Raw genomic sequence first — 17,931 nt, forward strand, 5'->3', positions numbered from 1 at the left:
ACCCCATTCAAAGACACTGTCACTATTTAATACACGTGTCTCACTCTTTATATATATAACATATTCTCTGTGTATAACATATTAAGGGGTCATAAAACAAGAGAAGCAGATATTGCTGCCAGATACTAGCAGGCACGGATTATGACAATTTAAATTGTTTAGATTGGGGTTAACATTCTGTTTGTGTGGCACATACAGTATTAAGATGCCTCATTTTATGCACCGTTTGCCTTTATTTACAGTGTCCTCCAGTGGCAAAATTCTAAATAAATATTTTTTTTTTTTTCAGCAAACCAGACTGACAACACTTACAGTTTTCAAACAACTGCCCAGTATAATGGCAGCTGAGTAATACAAAGCAAGAAAGTGGTTAAATGCTGCAAAATTTGCTTTCTGTCCTGCTTGAGTGTTATAGGGCCTCAGGGTACAAGTAGGCTGCCATTGCTCCTATTATACCCTAAGCACAGCAGAATCCTAATGAAAGTTGAGTTTGTGAGCCTTTTATCACAGGTGCAGCACAGGTGAACACAAAGGCACACAGTACTCGCTAGACATATCCCATGAAGGGCACAACACAAAATTAACACGCAGGATAAAAGTAAAACTCCAGTAATTTATTGCTGAAAGTATATCCCAGATTAAATGAAGATCCTGTGATCTATTTCAAACACACACCTTAACGGATCGATCTTTTCAATGCCATATACAGTAGTTTTTGTTTTTAAAGCAAAGCAGCAACATTAACCCTTGTAGAGACCTGAACACAACGCAGCCCCCACCATAGACTAAACTTTCATAGAGGATTGCATAAACCATACAGACATTATACATTGTACATTGTGGATCTTTATTATTATTATTATTCCTCAGCTGCAAATTGTCTTAGGCTAAAATAATTTACAAACACTTAAGAGTTTGGCATTTCTTTCATCTGCAGTTTTCTTACATTCTTCTGGACCCCCGTTGCTAGCTTTATTTATATATTTACAGGTCTCCTACATACAGTATAAGTATAAACTAGTAGGACATGAATGATTGCGTTCTGAAACACATCTGGTGGCTAAATAAATATGTGTGTGTGGTATGATGGATACAATGCTAAAATGAGACAATTTACATTTGAATCTTTTGTGTGGTCAATGAACACTTCAGCAGGTTTACAATTTCAAATTTAAAGGGGAACTCTGGCTATCAAACCAAAATTTGATAAAGAGGCCAACATAGCACAGAAACCCCTAATATACCCATCACAGTAACCAGTTTCTTCAAAAACTATGAATAAATGCCATTTTCTATGCTGAAATCCAGCTGTTTAACATTTCTTCTCTCTCTGCATTATTTGAAATTCTGGCAGGGAAGGAAGGTCTAAATACTGATGTTACAAAGTGTAACAACTTCTCCACAGCTTACAGACAGCATGCAGGAACTACATAACCCACAATGCATTGCACTATGATGTTCCATTCCTTATTGAAATCACGTGTGCAGGGAATTGTGGGGTTTGGAGGATGCAGGCTGAGGACAGTTGGCTGTTGATACAAAGTAACAGTAGTCAGCCAACTCATCAAAGTAGTGAGACAGATCAGCAGGAGAGCAGGGGGCTAGGCTTAAGGAACTGTCAGAAACCATTAAAAATCATGAAAAGTCTGCATATTTTTTAAACAATGTATTTTGCAACGTTGCTTGAAATTATGTTTACTTTTCAAAAAGCTTAAGTTATGTTTTTGTGGAGTTACCCTTTAAAGTTTCATGCTGCTCCTAGGGTATTACTTGCCCCAACAACCAGACAGAAGTTTAATGATAGGAGATAGCATGTAGAGTAAGACAAGAAGTGGCCCTAGCAACCAGACAGTATTATAGATCTCAGGTTAGAAAGAGGCTCAGCAGAAAGGTTAATTAAATTTAAAAGAAGAAACTGCAAATTGTCTCAGAATATCAATGTATATCATACTCAAGTAAATTCTAACATAAAGTTCCCCTTTAAGCCCATCCAATCCATAGACAAGGTTCAGAGTTATGAAGATTCATTGGTGCTTGCTTCTGTGCTGCTAATAACAGGTTTCTCTGTGACGGGAAGGGTCGCATCTTGGGCAGGTGCAGTTACATGTTCGGTGGTGGGTGCCAGGGAATGGTCCAGCAATAGAGGAGGTACATCAACAGCCATTGGCGCTAAAGGAAATGCAGGAAACGGAGAAGGAACTGATAGAGGTGGCATTCCTGTCAGATTTAAAGGTGGCAATGGTCCAAAGGACTGCAAACCTGCAACTGAAAGACAGAGGATTAAACTGCTGCACCAATGTAAAAAAATGTTTTTTGTTATAATCAGAGAATAACTAGCAAATAGTAGCTGCAGTTCATGGGACAGAGCTCACACAACAATAATTGCCTTGCAATACCGTAGTCAACCTTTCCACCTTGGCATGAATTAACACTATTTAAACGATTCATAAATCCTCTATAGCTTCAAGGATAAGGGAGGCCACGTATAAATTGGTCACTAGATGGCAGTATACACCTTTTAAATTGAATAGCATATTCCCTAGCTCCTTAATTAATTGTTGGAGATGTAATAACACGTGTGTCTTACATATCTGGGCTTAACTTCCTATTGGAATGAAATTATGCAATTTATTAACAAGGTAACAGAGTGATTCTGGGATAGAAAACAACGCTGAAATTTTGCTGAATATTCTCCAGGGGTCAAATAAAGTAGTTACAGACCCGTTAACGCTACATTTACTCCTATCGACTAAAGCATTGATTCCACTGATGTGGAAATCTATTACCACGCCAACTTTCTCTAAATGGTTAAATCAAGTTTGAAGAAATCAGAAGCCTGGAAGAGTTAACCCATATTATACACAATAGTAGCATTAATTATTGGAAAATTTGGTGTCTCATTACATTACATGTAAGCCCCCAAAACTCTGATACAATATTTTTAAATATTTTCTAAGCATTTAAAGGTAGAATATGTCTTACATTTACTACCAATATCTTATAATATAGAGTTAATTTCAGGAAAGCGTTTGAGAGTCAGTTAGATATTATCTATAAAGGATTTGATGTTATAATGTATGGAACATTTGAAAAATTTGTCTTCCGCCCCCTCCCCCTTTCTTCCGTTCCTTTCCTTTCTTTTTGTAAAGATATTACAAAAAAGAATTAGCACTTCAATTGAACATACCAGTTTGTGAAAGGTCTGGCAGTCCTGGGCGTGGAATTAAGTGTGGGGCAGGCAAGTTAAAGTTGGGGAGATTCGGGAGATTTGGCAGGTGAGGGAGTCCAGTGGATAATGGCATGATACCTTAAAATACAAAGAAAAATTAGGATTCATTTTATTTTTACACTGTTCCCACAGAAAATAATGTTGGAGATATTGCACTATTAGATACTGGATTGCAAATCCCACACTGAAGTTTTGCTTTCAGTGATATTTTTATGTCACATTTACATTTTATGTTACAGTTACATTCTACAGGAATACAACTAATATACTGTTTATATAATAATCTGCTCTGCACAAAAATATTATATAAGGTCAGCTTTTACAGTACTGATTAACAGAGTATTACTGTATCCCCGCAACACTGCCAATAGTGAAAGCATAAGTACAGAAAGCTCAACAACTTTAGTATGATGTAGAGAGTGATGTTTTTTTTTATTTCTGCTTTATTTGAGCTATATAGCTTTTATTCAGCAGCTCTCCAATTTGCAATTTCAGCAATCTGCTTGATAGGGTCCAAATTACCCTAACAATTTGAGTAAGACACTAATTCGTATAGGAGAAGGCCTGGATAGAAAGATAAGTAATCAAAAGTAGCAATGACAATAGATTTGTAGCCTTACACAGCATTTGTTTTAGATGGAGTCAGTGACCCCCATTTGAAAGTCTAATGATTAAAAAAAAACAAAGAAGACCAATTGAAAAGTTACTTAGAACTGGCCATACTATAACACTCTAAAAGTTAACTTACAAGGTAAACCTTCCCACTGTATTGGGGGGGGGGGCAGTTATCTATGTTCTGGTATCACCATCATTTACAATGTAGCCAACTGTTTTTTTTCCTTGTGTAACAGACTATATTCTGTAGTGCTCCCTTCAACTCCTTGGTTTGCCCCTGTAAATACCTTCCCTTTCTCGGTCTACATTGCATAGAATCTCTGTGGAATAATGCTAGCATAAACCGTTGTTATGGAGTTGAATATATGTTTAACTCCAACCAAGACTTACTTGGAAGCGATACAGATGGATTCAGAGGGACAGGGGTGAAAGATGGATTTATCTGTGGCGTGAGCACTGGCACAGTAGGTAAACCTGCAAATACAAGAAAAATAGCTAATTAGACAAGATGTATTAGTGTCTTTTAATAAAAATTTAAAATTATGTCAGTATGAACTTGGAAGCACTTCAAGATCGTTCAATACAACCTGTTCCTTTATCCACAAATCGTAGATTCTTAAGTCTGTACACAGATAAGCAAAATTCATTTCTGCATTGATCAGAAAACTATTTAATTTAGGTACTTTTTCACCAAGAAGTTATTCCAGTCCTCTTGAAATGAAGTAAGATTCAAATTATCCCCTCATAACCGCACTGCCTAATAATAGTTAAATTGGTAGTGGAAACATCATATGATTCTGACTGATACTGCAGCTATAAAGAAATACAGAGGCATTACATTTGAGCAAACCACATGTCCTTAGGGAGACCCACCCATCAGAAGGGTCACAATGTGCACACTGAGCCATTAAATTCTTTAAGGGGTAATGTCAGCAAAGCTCTATACTCACAATTGCATTGCTGAGGAGGTTCAGCTATCAGCATCTACTTTGGCAGCACTTACCTTAGGGCAGGGGTCCCCAACTGCATACAAATGTAAAATGATTTAGGAGCAACACAAGCATGAAGGAGTTCATGGGAGTTGCCAAATATGGGCTGTGATTGGCTATGTGGTTGCCCCAATGTGGACTAGAAGCCTACAGTAAGCGCTCTTTGGCAGTACAGCTGATTTTAATGCAACCAAAACTCCACAAAATCAGCAATTCAAAAATAAGCAACTGGCAGCAAGATCCAAGGGATTGGTGAACAACATGTTGCCGGTAAGGCACTGGTTGTGGACCATTGCCTTAAAGGAACAGTTCAGTGTAAAAATAAAAACTGGGTAAATACATAGGCTGTGCAAAATAAAAAAAAAGTTTATAATATAGTTAGTTAGCCAAAAAAGTAATATATAAAGGCTGAAGTGATTGGATGACTGACATAATAGCCTGCTTTTCAGCTCTCTAACTCTGAGTTAGTCAGCTTATTAAGGGGGGAGGGCACTTGGGACATAACTGTTCAGTGAGTTTGCAATTGATCCTCAGCATTCAGCTCAGATTAAAAAACAACAATTATGTCCCATGTGGCCTCCCCTCAAGTCACGGATTGGTTACTGCTTGGTAACCAGTCAGTGGAAACCAAGAGAGCTGAAAATCAGGAAGTTCTGTTGTTATGTTAGACATCCAGTCACTCCAACTTTTATAGATCACCTTTTTGGCTAACTAACTATATTGAAAACATTTTTTATTTTGCACAGCCTATTTACTTTAAGGCAATGGCACACTGGGTGTTTTCTTGCCCACATTAAATCTACGATACTGCAGTGACGAATCATGCCCATTTACCTTCCCACTGCCAGTAAAATGCATCACTGGTGGGGAAACGCACGTGTCGTGTCTGCCTTTTCGAAGTAGTCCAAGTTGCCTCACAAGGAAACTTTGGGCTACTTCTAAACATGTATGTTTTCCCACCGGGCAACAAAACATTTCCCTTAAAGTTGAATTACACCCCTTGTTCAACACGAGTTCAAAGAATAGGGCCTGTGTTGAACATACTTGTGTTGAACATAAGGCGAATAAATTAAAACAGCACCCACCGCTTACTGTAAAGGCGTGTTATATTATAAAGAACTTTACAATACAAGCTTACTAGAGTTTACCATATCTTTACACTTCAGACATATCATAATAGATATTTATATGTACAAGTTAGAAGATAGATCTGTTCACATGTTGCACACAACCAGTCTGAATTCTCCAGTGAATAACTTTTAAGATATTACTATTGCAGCCATTTAGTCATGCTTCTGCTAGTAGCTGCTAGTTCGTGTGCAAAAATAAAGAAAATCTTACCAGTCCTCAGCCAATGGATACCAACAGCTCGGAGGTGAAAATATTTAGCTAAACAATTCTATAATAGCATAACTCTTTAGAGAAATAATTACCTGCATTAATCGCATTACTAACTACAGGGGAACTGGCACCGATTGATAGCCCAGACATGCTTGCTTCAATTCCTGCAGTGCCAAGAGGTAAAGTAGGTGGGGAATTTACAGACGACAGCTGTACCTGAAAAAAAGTAAATCATCAGAGTGCAGAACCTTTGGTACTAACCATGAGATGAAAAAGGTACACAACAATGCCTTGTAAAAAGAAAACGGATAGTCTGTTTCAAATAGAAAATTTGCCAGTGAGTGGTTGTGAATTAGATGTCCTAAATTGGTGCTTTAGACAAAGTATTAGGGCTCTGCTACAGTTGGGCGTACCATTATAAAGCCCATGAAATAATTATCTTAAAGGTCTGTTAGCCTGGGTGGCTAAACTGGGCAAAGATCTGCTTGTTTAGACTCTCTTAACATGAGCAGATCTACTAGTGTAAGAACAACTAAACAGTACTTGCTATTCAAAATGATCAGTCAGGGGCGTGGATAGAGCGAAATATTCTGCCTAGAGAATGCAGAAAAAGTAGCTAGCAGTAAAACCCACACAGTAAAAGCATGAATTCATAAAAAGGAAATGGAGTCTTATGTCAATAATAAATGAAAGTATATTGTAATATTTTTCACTATACTCCATGTTTTTATTTATTTTTTCCAATTAAAAAATGGAATTACCCTAAAGCACCTGAAAGCAGCTCAGTCTGAAGGCCACAATTATATGGCTATCTATGACATGTATTTCACATAACTTAATGCATGAATAGTAGTTGTTATGGGATCCGTTATCCAGAAAGCTTAGAATTACAGAAAGGCCATCTCCCATAGATTTAATTTGATCCAAATTTTTAAAAAAGATTACCTTTTTCTCTGTAATAATAAAGTAGTACTTTGTACTTCATCCAAACTAAGATATAATGAATCCTTATTGGAAGCAAAACCACCCTACTGTGTTTATTTAATGTTTAAATTATTTTCTATTAGGTATCAAAATCCAAATTACAGAAATATCCATTATCCGGAAAGGCCCAGGTACCAAGCATTCTGGATAACAGGTCCAGTACCTGTACTATTTTAACCGAGTGTTGCATTGACAAAAATCTTGGAGATATAGTAACCAGTGTTATGTATAGGGGACAGTTTTATAGCCACTGAAGTTTTCAATAACCTTCTCTTCTTTGCACTAAAGTTGCAGTTAAATAATTTTGTAACTCTCACTTTTAGACCAAGTAATATGTACCTCTGTAAAGCCATCTTTTAGAGGACTCACTGGGGCCCCCGGAACTTGTCCAGGCAAAGAGATATTCTTTCCCTCTTCAAAGGGTCTTGTTGGTATCCGATGGAGGTAACCGTAGCCAATACCACACCCTAGACTGAAAGACAAGTGTGTTCAACTGAAAACATTTGAGAAAAGTACAAAGCTGCATTACTGGGTGTTGCTTAACAGCACTACGAAACACCTCAGTAATAATCCTTTTAACTACTACTGCTCAGTCATTACTAGTCAGGCATGACAACTATACATGGGAAGAATTTCTGAATGTACTTTTTATCAGAATTCTCTGATCACTCTCAAATCAGTATGGTTTATTTGCAGTGTTCAGCAAAATTTAAATTTTTTTTTTTTTTAAAAAAAAGCAGCTTTTAACAGTGTTTAATTTACATGTCCTAACAAAGTTCTAACTTCTTGACCCTTGAATTTTGTTTTTGATGCTATATCTCTGCATTACACAGCCCCAACAAAAGGGCTGTGTAAAAGAATTTGTGCCTTTTCCATCAAGTTTTAAAAGAGTGTGCTAAGGACATATAGAAAAGGGAAAATATAACACCTGACACATTGTATTTCCCTGGCCTGTGGCATTTTATGTTAAAGTGAGCACCTGGCCAGGGAAAATAATTAATTAGTTATAGGGTTTAATGGCAGTTGCCTAACATATCAGCACCCATAGTGAATACTATGCCTATGATTGAGTGCTGGGTAAGAATGAAACACTTTAGGCTTTTTTGTGGGGTCTAATAGATTTTAATATGTCCCAATAAATTCAGTTTTTTATCCAAATCCATGAGTACATTAATTTTGCTTTAAGTGTTGCATGACATGACCACTTGGAGACTATTGATCTTATAATTAGAAAGTTATATGGCGTGATGTGCCACATCTACAGTATATTATATTATATTATCAGCCTTTGGGCACTATACCTTACCTGCCCTCACCACCCCAGGCAGTGTTTGGAGTGATGACAACTTCTCTACAGTTGTCTGTGTCTGTGTTGTACACATAAAGTTTCAAAGGTTTTTCTTCGTGTGTCTCAATGAGGGAGAATAGATCCTCAGACTGTAAAAAAAAACAAACAAAAAAAGTTTAGAAAATTTGACACAAATAAAATCTCAATCTGCATATACTATAATGAAGATTCATTTACCTCATTCATTACAGTGTCAGCTCCAATTATATAATCACTGTGGGGTCTCAGTCCAGCCAGTGCTGCTGGAGAGTTTGGTTCCACCTCCTAGATGGACAAAAAAAAAAAAATCACTGCATGCTTTCTCAATCCAGTACATTTTATACACATAATTGTGACTAATCCTTTCAAATCAGTGTTTATATTTTAGCATTACTTTGGCAATATTAGTCTGCAATGCAATGATTTTAAATCACTCAAAGCCAAATATATAATCTGGTGCTAACAAAAGAATAGGTTAATCATACTCAAAGGAAGGCTCTTAGAGGGCACACTGCAGTATCTTTATTCTATACCAGCCCACATACTTGAGTGGCCCCTTCATTCTAGAATTTGTGACAAAAACGTTATCCTGGAATCACAACATAATTCATATTAGCTGTTAATCTGTAAGAATTACACAGACAAAGGAGAATGAAACTCTAGAAATTCCATATTTTATATACTGAACTTATTACAACAGACTAATGGTTCAGCATCTCTAAAATAGATGGGGAGCTAGTGGGAGCATCTTTGGAGGCACAGATCTTTACTGCTTAAGGGCTGTGGTTGCATTGGGCTGGTACAAAAAGTCCTACTTCTTTGGTAAAGCTTTAGTTTTACTTTAAAACACTTTTTTTTTTTTTAACAGAACTTATTTTACAGAACAGACAGTAAATACATACCAATACATGCCATACGTTCTCATTTGCTCCTTCAAAGCTGCAGAAGCGTATACTGACTCCCAGTAAACCTTGCCCACCCCACATATTACTGGGGGTCACTGTTGTCTCCCTCAGTTCCAGTGTCTTGCTGCTGTACACCACCATCTTTACAGGCTTCTCTACATTGGCTTTTAGCAGATCTTTAAGGGTGTCATTATCTTTATTCTTGAAAGAAAAAAAAGAAAAAAAGAAAGTCAGACAGGTTTCAAAACATCCTGAATTCATTACTCCTTTCCCACCAAGTACATAACCAGGTTACAGACACATGAACGTTACAGTTGTAAGAGACCAATCTATATAGTTTTATACATAATCAGGGCATAAGAATCCACCCTCATATCATAATGTAACTGGATCTGCAAACCTAGGCTCTAATGTGCAATGCACTTACAATGAATTGCCCTTTGTGTATAATTATAAGGGCTTATATACTTAGTCAGTTTAAGTCTTTAACTGCTTGAGAAAGCCTTAGTGTGGCGAAACGCGTTGCAGTATCCAGGTGGGATCATTCCTTGGTGTGGACTTTCATTTTTCAAAATCACGAAAAAATCGTGAAAAGTTACAAGTTGTTGGTTCTTCATGACCTGCCAGTTGGTGAAATCGGTGAAGCTGCGGGAGATCATGAAAAGAAATCGGAGGTTGCATTCCGCTGTGGAGCACACACACTGGAACAGACGGTGTGCCATCTTGGATCATCGTGAAAAGGACATCTGCAGAGAAACAGGCTTAAGGCTGCTGAGAGTTCCAATCCGGTTGTGCCCTTGAGAAATTCCGGAACTGTGTATCTGGTGAGATTATTCCAACTTCTTTTTGGGGGGCCTGTGCAGCTGGCAAGGAGGAGGGAGTGGGGGACGCCCCAATATACCTCTTTGTATAATCTGCTCTAAATTCAGCCATCTACCAGCCGGCCTGTTTGCTATATCTAATCAAATACTCTGCACACTCCCTTGCTTCAAAATCCCAGCTCCAACTTCTGGGAAATAACTTTTCTGTCTTGTTGAACTACAACTCACACCATCCTCCACTGCTTCAAAAATTCCAGCTTTAACTTTTGGCAAATAACTTTTCTAGGAAAAGTGATTGCCCACCTGGATTGTATTTATTACTGATTTTAGAATTATTTATTCATAATTTATTCACTGTGTTTTCTGGCCGGCCAGTGTTTTGTGATTATATAATAAATTGTACTTTTAATATATTGGTTTTGCAGTCCACCTTCTATTTATTTTTGCAATTTATAAGTTATGACTTGTCTGCCTGCAATCAATTTTGAAGCTCTGAAAAAACACTTGCAACTTGTCTGAAAACACTTTTTTAAAGATTGCGGTTTACTGTAACTGCCATGCTCCAGTTTATTGATAAATAGACACATATTTCACTGTGAATACAAACAAGTTTAAATTACAAGCAAATATATCATCCATGGGGGGGGATGCCAATTTGCTAAGCAACGAAAATAAATATAGTTATTAACCTTAGATGGCGCTCGTGTTTGCCAGAACTATTCCATTGAATATTGTGCCACCATATTTACAGAAGTCTAATGACCCCCTGTGTCCTGTGCAATTGTTAAATAGCCTAACAAATTGGAACCAGCCCCTAGTAAATATTGATTTATGTTTATAATTGATAGGTGCAAGTGCATATCAGAGAAATGCAGTATTTTCACAACTTACAAGCCTTATTCCATTGATAGAAACAATAAAATCAAAGAATGGCTCCAGGCCAGCTCTGTGCCCCGGGGAATTCTCTTGGACCTAAAAGAAAAAAAGGACATCTAATTTATGATATCAATGAACAATAAATTAGCACAGACATTAAATCTACATTTAGGATTAATCAGCTGTGTAAACAACTAACTACAAGATACGTCTTTTTGTACAAGCGATCTCAAATATATAATACTGCTATATCACAATATTTGGGCCATCCATAGATAAAGGCTAAAATTAGCACAATATCCATTCATATGGAACTTAAGTTGAGAGGGTATAGATACGAATATAGCAACATAATTGTGCATGCAGAGGTACATTTATGTTGCCCTCAGGATAAACAGATACATTAATGGTAGAGGTCTCATTTAGTTATGTATTTTAACATTTCTAGAGTTTGTTCTGCTAAAATTAATCTTTGCCACAATCTTATGTAAAAGGATTATACATCATAACCCCCATTGTGTATAACTTTACAGGGGCAAAAAAAGCATTCTTGCTATAACACAAGAAGACGGTTGTCAGTATATTATAGGCTTACAAGATAAAAAAAAAACAAAAGAGGGCAGGAACACAATACAGAAAGAGTATAAATTCCAGTGTATTAGTAAAAAAAAAAAAAAAACACAAAAGGGCAGGAACACAAGACAGAAAGAGTAACTGGAATTATAACAAGCCCATAAGGTTACAAGCTGAAAATGTTCACTGCCACATATTACTAAGCAGAGAAGTCAGAACAAGATTTAAGTCAATGTACATAAATAATAGGATGCATATTTTCAGAGGTGCCAGATAGAAATTGGAGAAGATAAAAAAAAAAAAAAAAAAAAAAAAAGAGGATAAGGAAAGGTAAATTACAACAACGGCATGGGGGGGGAGGACTAGAACGGGACACTGGAGAAACAAGAAAGAAAGAAGGTTGGTAATGGGTCTCATGAATTCTGTGTAAGCAACTACAGCTGACGTGGGGTTCTTCAATATTAAAAGGTTTGTACCTACTGCACACAGATAACGAACTATATGCACTGAAATGCACAAGGAAATGGACTGCTCTAGGTTCTGATAAACAGCACCCACAGCCTCACAGCTTTGTGGGACAGTTTTCTTATATTCCTCTGTATATTTCACAAAATTCTATTTCCATTCACTACAGAAGTGTTGAGTTAGAAATGCAATGTATTCAGACCTGGGCTATGAGCTACGTCAGTGAATTTTATCAAATGAATTATTGACAACATTCCTTACAGGAAATCCTTAAAAGCTCCTGTTGTTTGATCCGGACATCAGTGATGGTTATAAAATGCTGAGCAAAGGCTATGAATACTTACAGGACCATTATGCCTGTAATCCTTAGTTTATAGGACACATGCACTGTGCTTCTCATACTGTGCCACAACGCACACAAATGGCATGATTGTGTGTTTTAAATAAAATGACACAATACAGAACCCTGGATACATCTGATAAGAATAACACTTGATACAGACTATTCCCTTTTCATTGACTTGTTAAAGGGGTTGTTCACCTTCCAAACACTTTTTTCAGTTCAGTTGTTTTCATATAGTTCACCAGAAATAAAGACTATTTTCAATTGCTTTCCATCTTTTATTTTTTACCGTTTTTCCAAAGTTGAAGCTTAAAGTGCAATGTTCTTGCCTCTGGTGTCTCAGTCTGGCAGCTCAGTGACTCAGGAACATTCTGAACCGTTACAGTTTTCTACATTTAGTTGATACATTTCTCAGCAGCATCTGTGGAATATATAGTGAATAAAGTACCCCCTCTTGTAAAATATAAGGATATTATTAGTTACCGAGGAGTTTCATGACCATATAAAAACACGAGGCCGAAGGCCGAGTGTTTTTATACAGGTCATGGAACTCCGAGGTAACTTCTAATATCCTCATATTTTACAACTGGGGGTACTTTATTTATTATAATACACAAATTTTAGTGAGTCATGTGACAGAAATGGCATCACTACTCACCGTTTATAACTGATGACATCACTACTCACCGTTTATAAGGATATAATTTACAGGATATTCATGGCTTTTGTGTATTATAAGCAACTATTGTATCAATTCTAAGGGTCAGGCCACACTGGGCGTTTTGGGGAGATTTGGTCGCCTGGCGACTAATCGCCTCGTTTTTGCAGCGACCAATCTCCCCAAACGCCTTCCTTTTTTAGTTTTTTTAAAAAATGCCCAACACGAGTGCTACACTACCTGCAACTCCCTCCAGGTGAGGATAGCATATCGCTGGCCGGGGGCATTTAAAAAAATAAATAAATACTGTTATCCCCAACTGGAATGCGGGCTCTATTAGCCCGCACCTTTGATTGGGGATAAAATTGCCTTTTAAAGGCAGCTGTTAGAATTGATATATAGATTCTGCTCAACAGGGGCAAATATAAGAAATATATCAACTGAAAGTATCCAGTTAAAACAGTTAAAGAGTGAGCAACCACCCTCACAGAGCTGAAAAAATGAAACATTACACTTCAATATTAGAAAAACAGTCACAAATAGAAATTAGAACTTAACTGGAAAATGTGTATTTCTGGTGAACTATCTATAACCAACTGAAGTGGAAAAAGTGTTTGAAGGAGAGCAACCCCTTTAATGTGGGGCACACAGAGTTGACGTCAGTAAGTAAACATTAGATCACATGACTAGTGATGGCCAATCTGACCTGTTTTGCTTCTCTGAAAATTCTGAAAATGGCAAAAATCACACAACATATCTTCACCCATTAGAGTATATGGGCATCATTTTCACAGTGAAAGAAAAGAAAAAGTTGCTCATTACTATGATGACATGTGAGCAAATTAATTTTATTTATAGGAACAATGCAACCTTGTGAATGATTCAAAAACTATAATAAATAAAAATAAAGGCCAACTAAAAAGTTGCTAAGAAGACATTCCATAACATATTAAACATGAACTGAAAGGTGAACTACCCCTTTAAATATTCAGGTATACAGCATATTTTCATGTCTGAGATATTCCCACATAACCCATCGCATTTTGGCCAATATGCCACGACTACTACGGCTTCCCAATGTATGCTTCCTTGCTTTAGGTCTCCTGGCTCTTAGATAGGAAAAGCATGAGACAGAAAATGTACAAAGTAAAAATAATAAAAATGAGGTGCCAGATCAAGGGAGGTGACCCATTTTACAATGGCCAAGTATCATAGAAACACAGAATTGCATACGAAAATTTACAAAAATGCCCAAGGGCATTTGAACCCCAAACAGAGGCCCATGGGTCTAGCTTTGAGGTCACATGACAGGGAATGTTTTTTGCAATTACTACACTTTGCAAAGAAGGCCATCTAAATGACAATCTCAAAACTATCTAAATGACCTGGAATGCAACCTCCATACCGTGAATTATATGTAAGAATGATTTGGCTTCTCATACAAAAACTGAGCTTTGGTTAAATGAATGGGGAAAGGGCCAATGGATCAATATTTCCATCTTAAAAAAAAAAAAAAAGGTAGGAATAATGAACAGAAAAGTAATGACTCAAGGTCTGCCAGCCCAGTGTTGTTTAGGAGGAGGAGACAGTGAATTCATACAGTATAACAATTAATACTAATTTACAGTATAAACAAATTATATGTTTAGAAGGATCTTAAATAATTTACAAATAACTTTGAAGGCATCCAGCCAAAGCTACAGGTTTCCCTAACCAAACAAAATAACTATACCTGGAATATAAAATCTCTAAGAAACTAGCAGCTCTGTGCGTCATCATTCAACTATCATTTATGCCACAGTGAGAAATCGGATATGGCACCAAAAGCCAACCCGTTGCACCTGACCGGAAAAAGACACGTTGGCCACATAAATTATTTACACAGCAATTTAAAAATGCTACTGAGGAGGATTTGCAATGCTAATATAAACATCGTCAATTCCGTTAACAAGAAGCATTCTAGTGAATGTGGCTGAACACAAGAAATTGAGGCAAATTATAAACAGCAGTTCTCCAAAGTTAACTGTTCTGAACACACGATATATGTAGACACAATGTAAGAACAAAAACCTTAATAAGTGGTTTTCTGGTTTAAGTCAGGTTTAAGTCAGAAATAAAAAACTTAAATGGCCTGTGGCATTACACTATAGTAAATCATAAACATCAACAAATGCGCTTTTTAACCCTAGCAGCCTCTTCTATAACCCTGGATGTTCTACCTGCATCCCTCCAACTTATGAACAAACTCCTGAGACACTGTTTTTGTCTGGTGATGCTGAAACTGTCGTTGAGCCAAAGATCGGCAATAGTTGTTGTAAATTATAAGTTACTGAGGAGTTTCATGACCATATACAGGTCATGGAACTCCGAGGTAACTTCTAATATCCTCATATTTTGCAAGAGGGGGTACTTTATTCACTGTATAATACACTGTGAGACTATTTTGGTGGTGTCCAGTGTGCCATGAACTATTGCCGAGCTTTGCCTGAAACAGTTTCAGCATCACCAGACAAAAATGGTGTCTCGGGAGTTCGTTTATAGGTTGGAAGGTTCTTTAGTTATTATAATACACAAGTTTCAGTGAGTCATGTGACAGAAATGACATCAGAACTCACCGTTTATAAGGATATAATTTACAAGATATTCATGGCTTTTGTGTATCATAAGATTGACAAATACAGTCTATTACAAGCTTACTACATCCACCAATACATTGCCAGCATGTAAAGGCAGCTTGACAGGCCTGCGCTTGTCACATTAAATGCAATGGTAATCAGTGTAATAATTATGTGTTTGTGCCTTTATCATAGAAATGGTTAAAAGTGCAGGGAGGCTAAAGCAGTGTCATTAGTGATGGCATGTTTAGATTTCATATTTAAGGGTATGTACATATTAAGTATCCCTAGGTCGCTCAGTTAACCCATGGATAACCAATCATTTCTCCTCCAGCTGATGAACAAGCCCCCCTCTGCCTTGTTAATGTGACAAAGGCACCACCATTAGAACAGTCCTAAGGAAGATCCAGAAATACCGGAAGCGGCTGCCAGAGTCCTACACTTCCCATGATCTCTTCCCAGTCCAACAGCAGCTGTCTAGAAACGCAATGAGCAAGGTATATAAGGAGACTCGCACTGCAGGACTGGATCTCACCCAGCAGGCCTGTGACATCCTGGAGCCTATACATACCCGCAAAACATGATAGCCCTCGGTGCCTCCTCCAGGGATTTCCACGCTGTTCGAGCCTCCCATATTAAACCCCAACCCCCCAGGCGTAGACCGCTGCCACCACGGTACCACTCCCGGCTACTACCCGGCTGTGACACGCACTCACACTCTACGCACTCACAGTACGCACAGCAGCGGCAGCCTGTTACGTGGCACTGTGGGAGCCCCGCTGCATGCTGGGAGCACAGTATCTTTTCCGGAATATTTTCAGACAGCGACACCTGGTGGGTGGAAGTATACGTATTTAGCCTGAATTCTGTTGTCAGCGGATTCTTCTGGGATAGAACAGCAGCAGCCTTTCAATATTTGTATCTAGTTTATTCCTTATTATTGACATTGGCATCCTAAATTCTTTTTTTTACTGACCAAGCCAGTAAAACACTGGCCAGATAGAAGCCCTAAGCCCATAAGAATGGCCTGTTCTGGTCTCAAGTATCTGTTCAGTTTTCAGCCTTGTGAAACCCAGACAATAACCTAAATGAAAAACATTTAAATATTAAAGATACTCTCCATGATTTTCTCTATCACATAGTTTGTTTAGGTGTCATTCAAATACATTATTAAAGGGGTTGTTCACCTTGGAGTTATTATTTCATATGATGTAGAGAATGATATGCTGAGATCATTTGCAATTGGTTTTTATTTTTTATTATTTGTTGTTTTCTTAGTTATTTACCTTTTTATTCAACAGCTCTACAGTTTGCCATTTCAGCAGTCTGGTTGCTAGGGCTTAATGACCCTAACAACCGTGCATTGATTTGAATAAGAGAGAAGATTATGAATAGGAGAGGCCTGAATAGAAAGGTGAGTAATAAAAAGTAATAACAGTAAGGGGCAGATTTATCAAAGGTTGAGCTGAATTTTCGAATGAAAAATTTTTTAATTTCGCACTATTTTTTGTGTACTTCAGCTAGGGAATAGTTCAAATTTAGTTCGAATTTAAAAAAAAATTAGAATATCGAAAATTATCATGTACTGTCTCTTTAAAAATTAGACTTCGACCATTCACCATCTAAAACTTGCCAAATTGCTGTTTTAGCTAATGGGGAACCTCCTAGAACTTATTTGGAGTCAATTGGTGGACTTTGAAAAATTGAAGTGTCTTTGGGGAAAAACTTCTAATCGAATTCGATAGAATGCGGTATTCGTTCATTCAAACGATTCAAATTCGGCCGAATACGGACCTATTCGAACGAAAACAAACTTCAACTTAATTTCGCTTGGTCTTTTTGAATTTGCTTTTTTAAATTAACATTGCTATGTTTCAGAGCTTTCAGGATCACTGATCTCTGTATGATAGACTCTATATCTTGAATAGATAGAGATAGTATGTAGATAGATAGTAAACCCATGTGGTTTTGAATGAGACATCCCAGTTTTTAAAGGGCTGCACTGTTCAAAACATTGAATAAACTGCACAGAAATCCAGCCAATCTTAGTGATGCAATAAACCTGCCTTAGTGTCATAACTCCACCCAGCATCAGTGTGGCTGCCTCTGATGTCACTATACCCACCCGCAGAATCACTGCCCCACCCCCAATTCCATCCGTCCCATCCCTTTTGTTCAGTTTTAGCCACT

At 37.4% G+C, this 17,931-nt stretch overlaps 1 protein-coding gene across 2 annotated transcripts; it reads right to left on the bottom strand.

The window, feature by feature from the left end:
• Nucleotides 1-593: 593 nt before the first annotated feature.
• Nucleotides 594-16,525, bottom strand: gorasp2.S (golgi reassembly stacking protein 2 S homeolog). 2 transcript variants are annotated; one of them, NM_001095992.1, is given in 10 exon segments: nt 829-2,265; nt 3,188-3,307; nt 4,235-4,318; nt 6,267-6,390; nt 7,498-7,630; nt 8,465-8,595; nt 8,684-8,770; nt 9,388-9,591; nt 11,103-11,183; nt 16,313-16,425. In NM_001095992.1, coding segments are annotated over 10 exon segments (1,278 nt in total). In that variant the 5' UTR covers nt 16,376-16,425; the 3' UTR covers nt 829-2,014.
• Nucleotides 16,526-17,931: the final 1,406 nt, after the last annotated feature.

Source organism: Xenopus laevis, chromosome 9_10S, assembly GCF_017654675.1.
Source record: "Xenopus laevis strain J_2021 chromosome 9_10S, Xenopus_laevis_v10.1, whole genome shotgun sequence".
Taxonomy (NCBI): Eukaryota; Metazoa; Chordata; class Amphibia; order Anura; family Pipidae; genus Xenopus; species Xenopus laevis.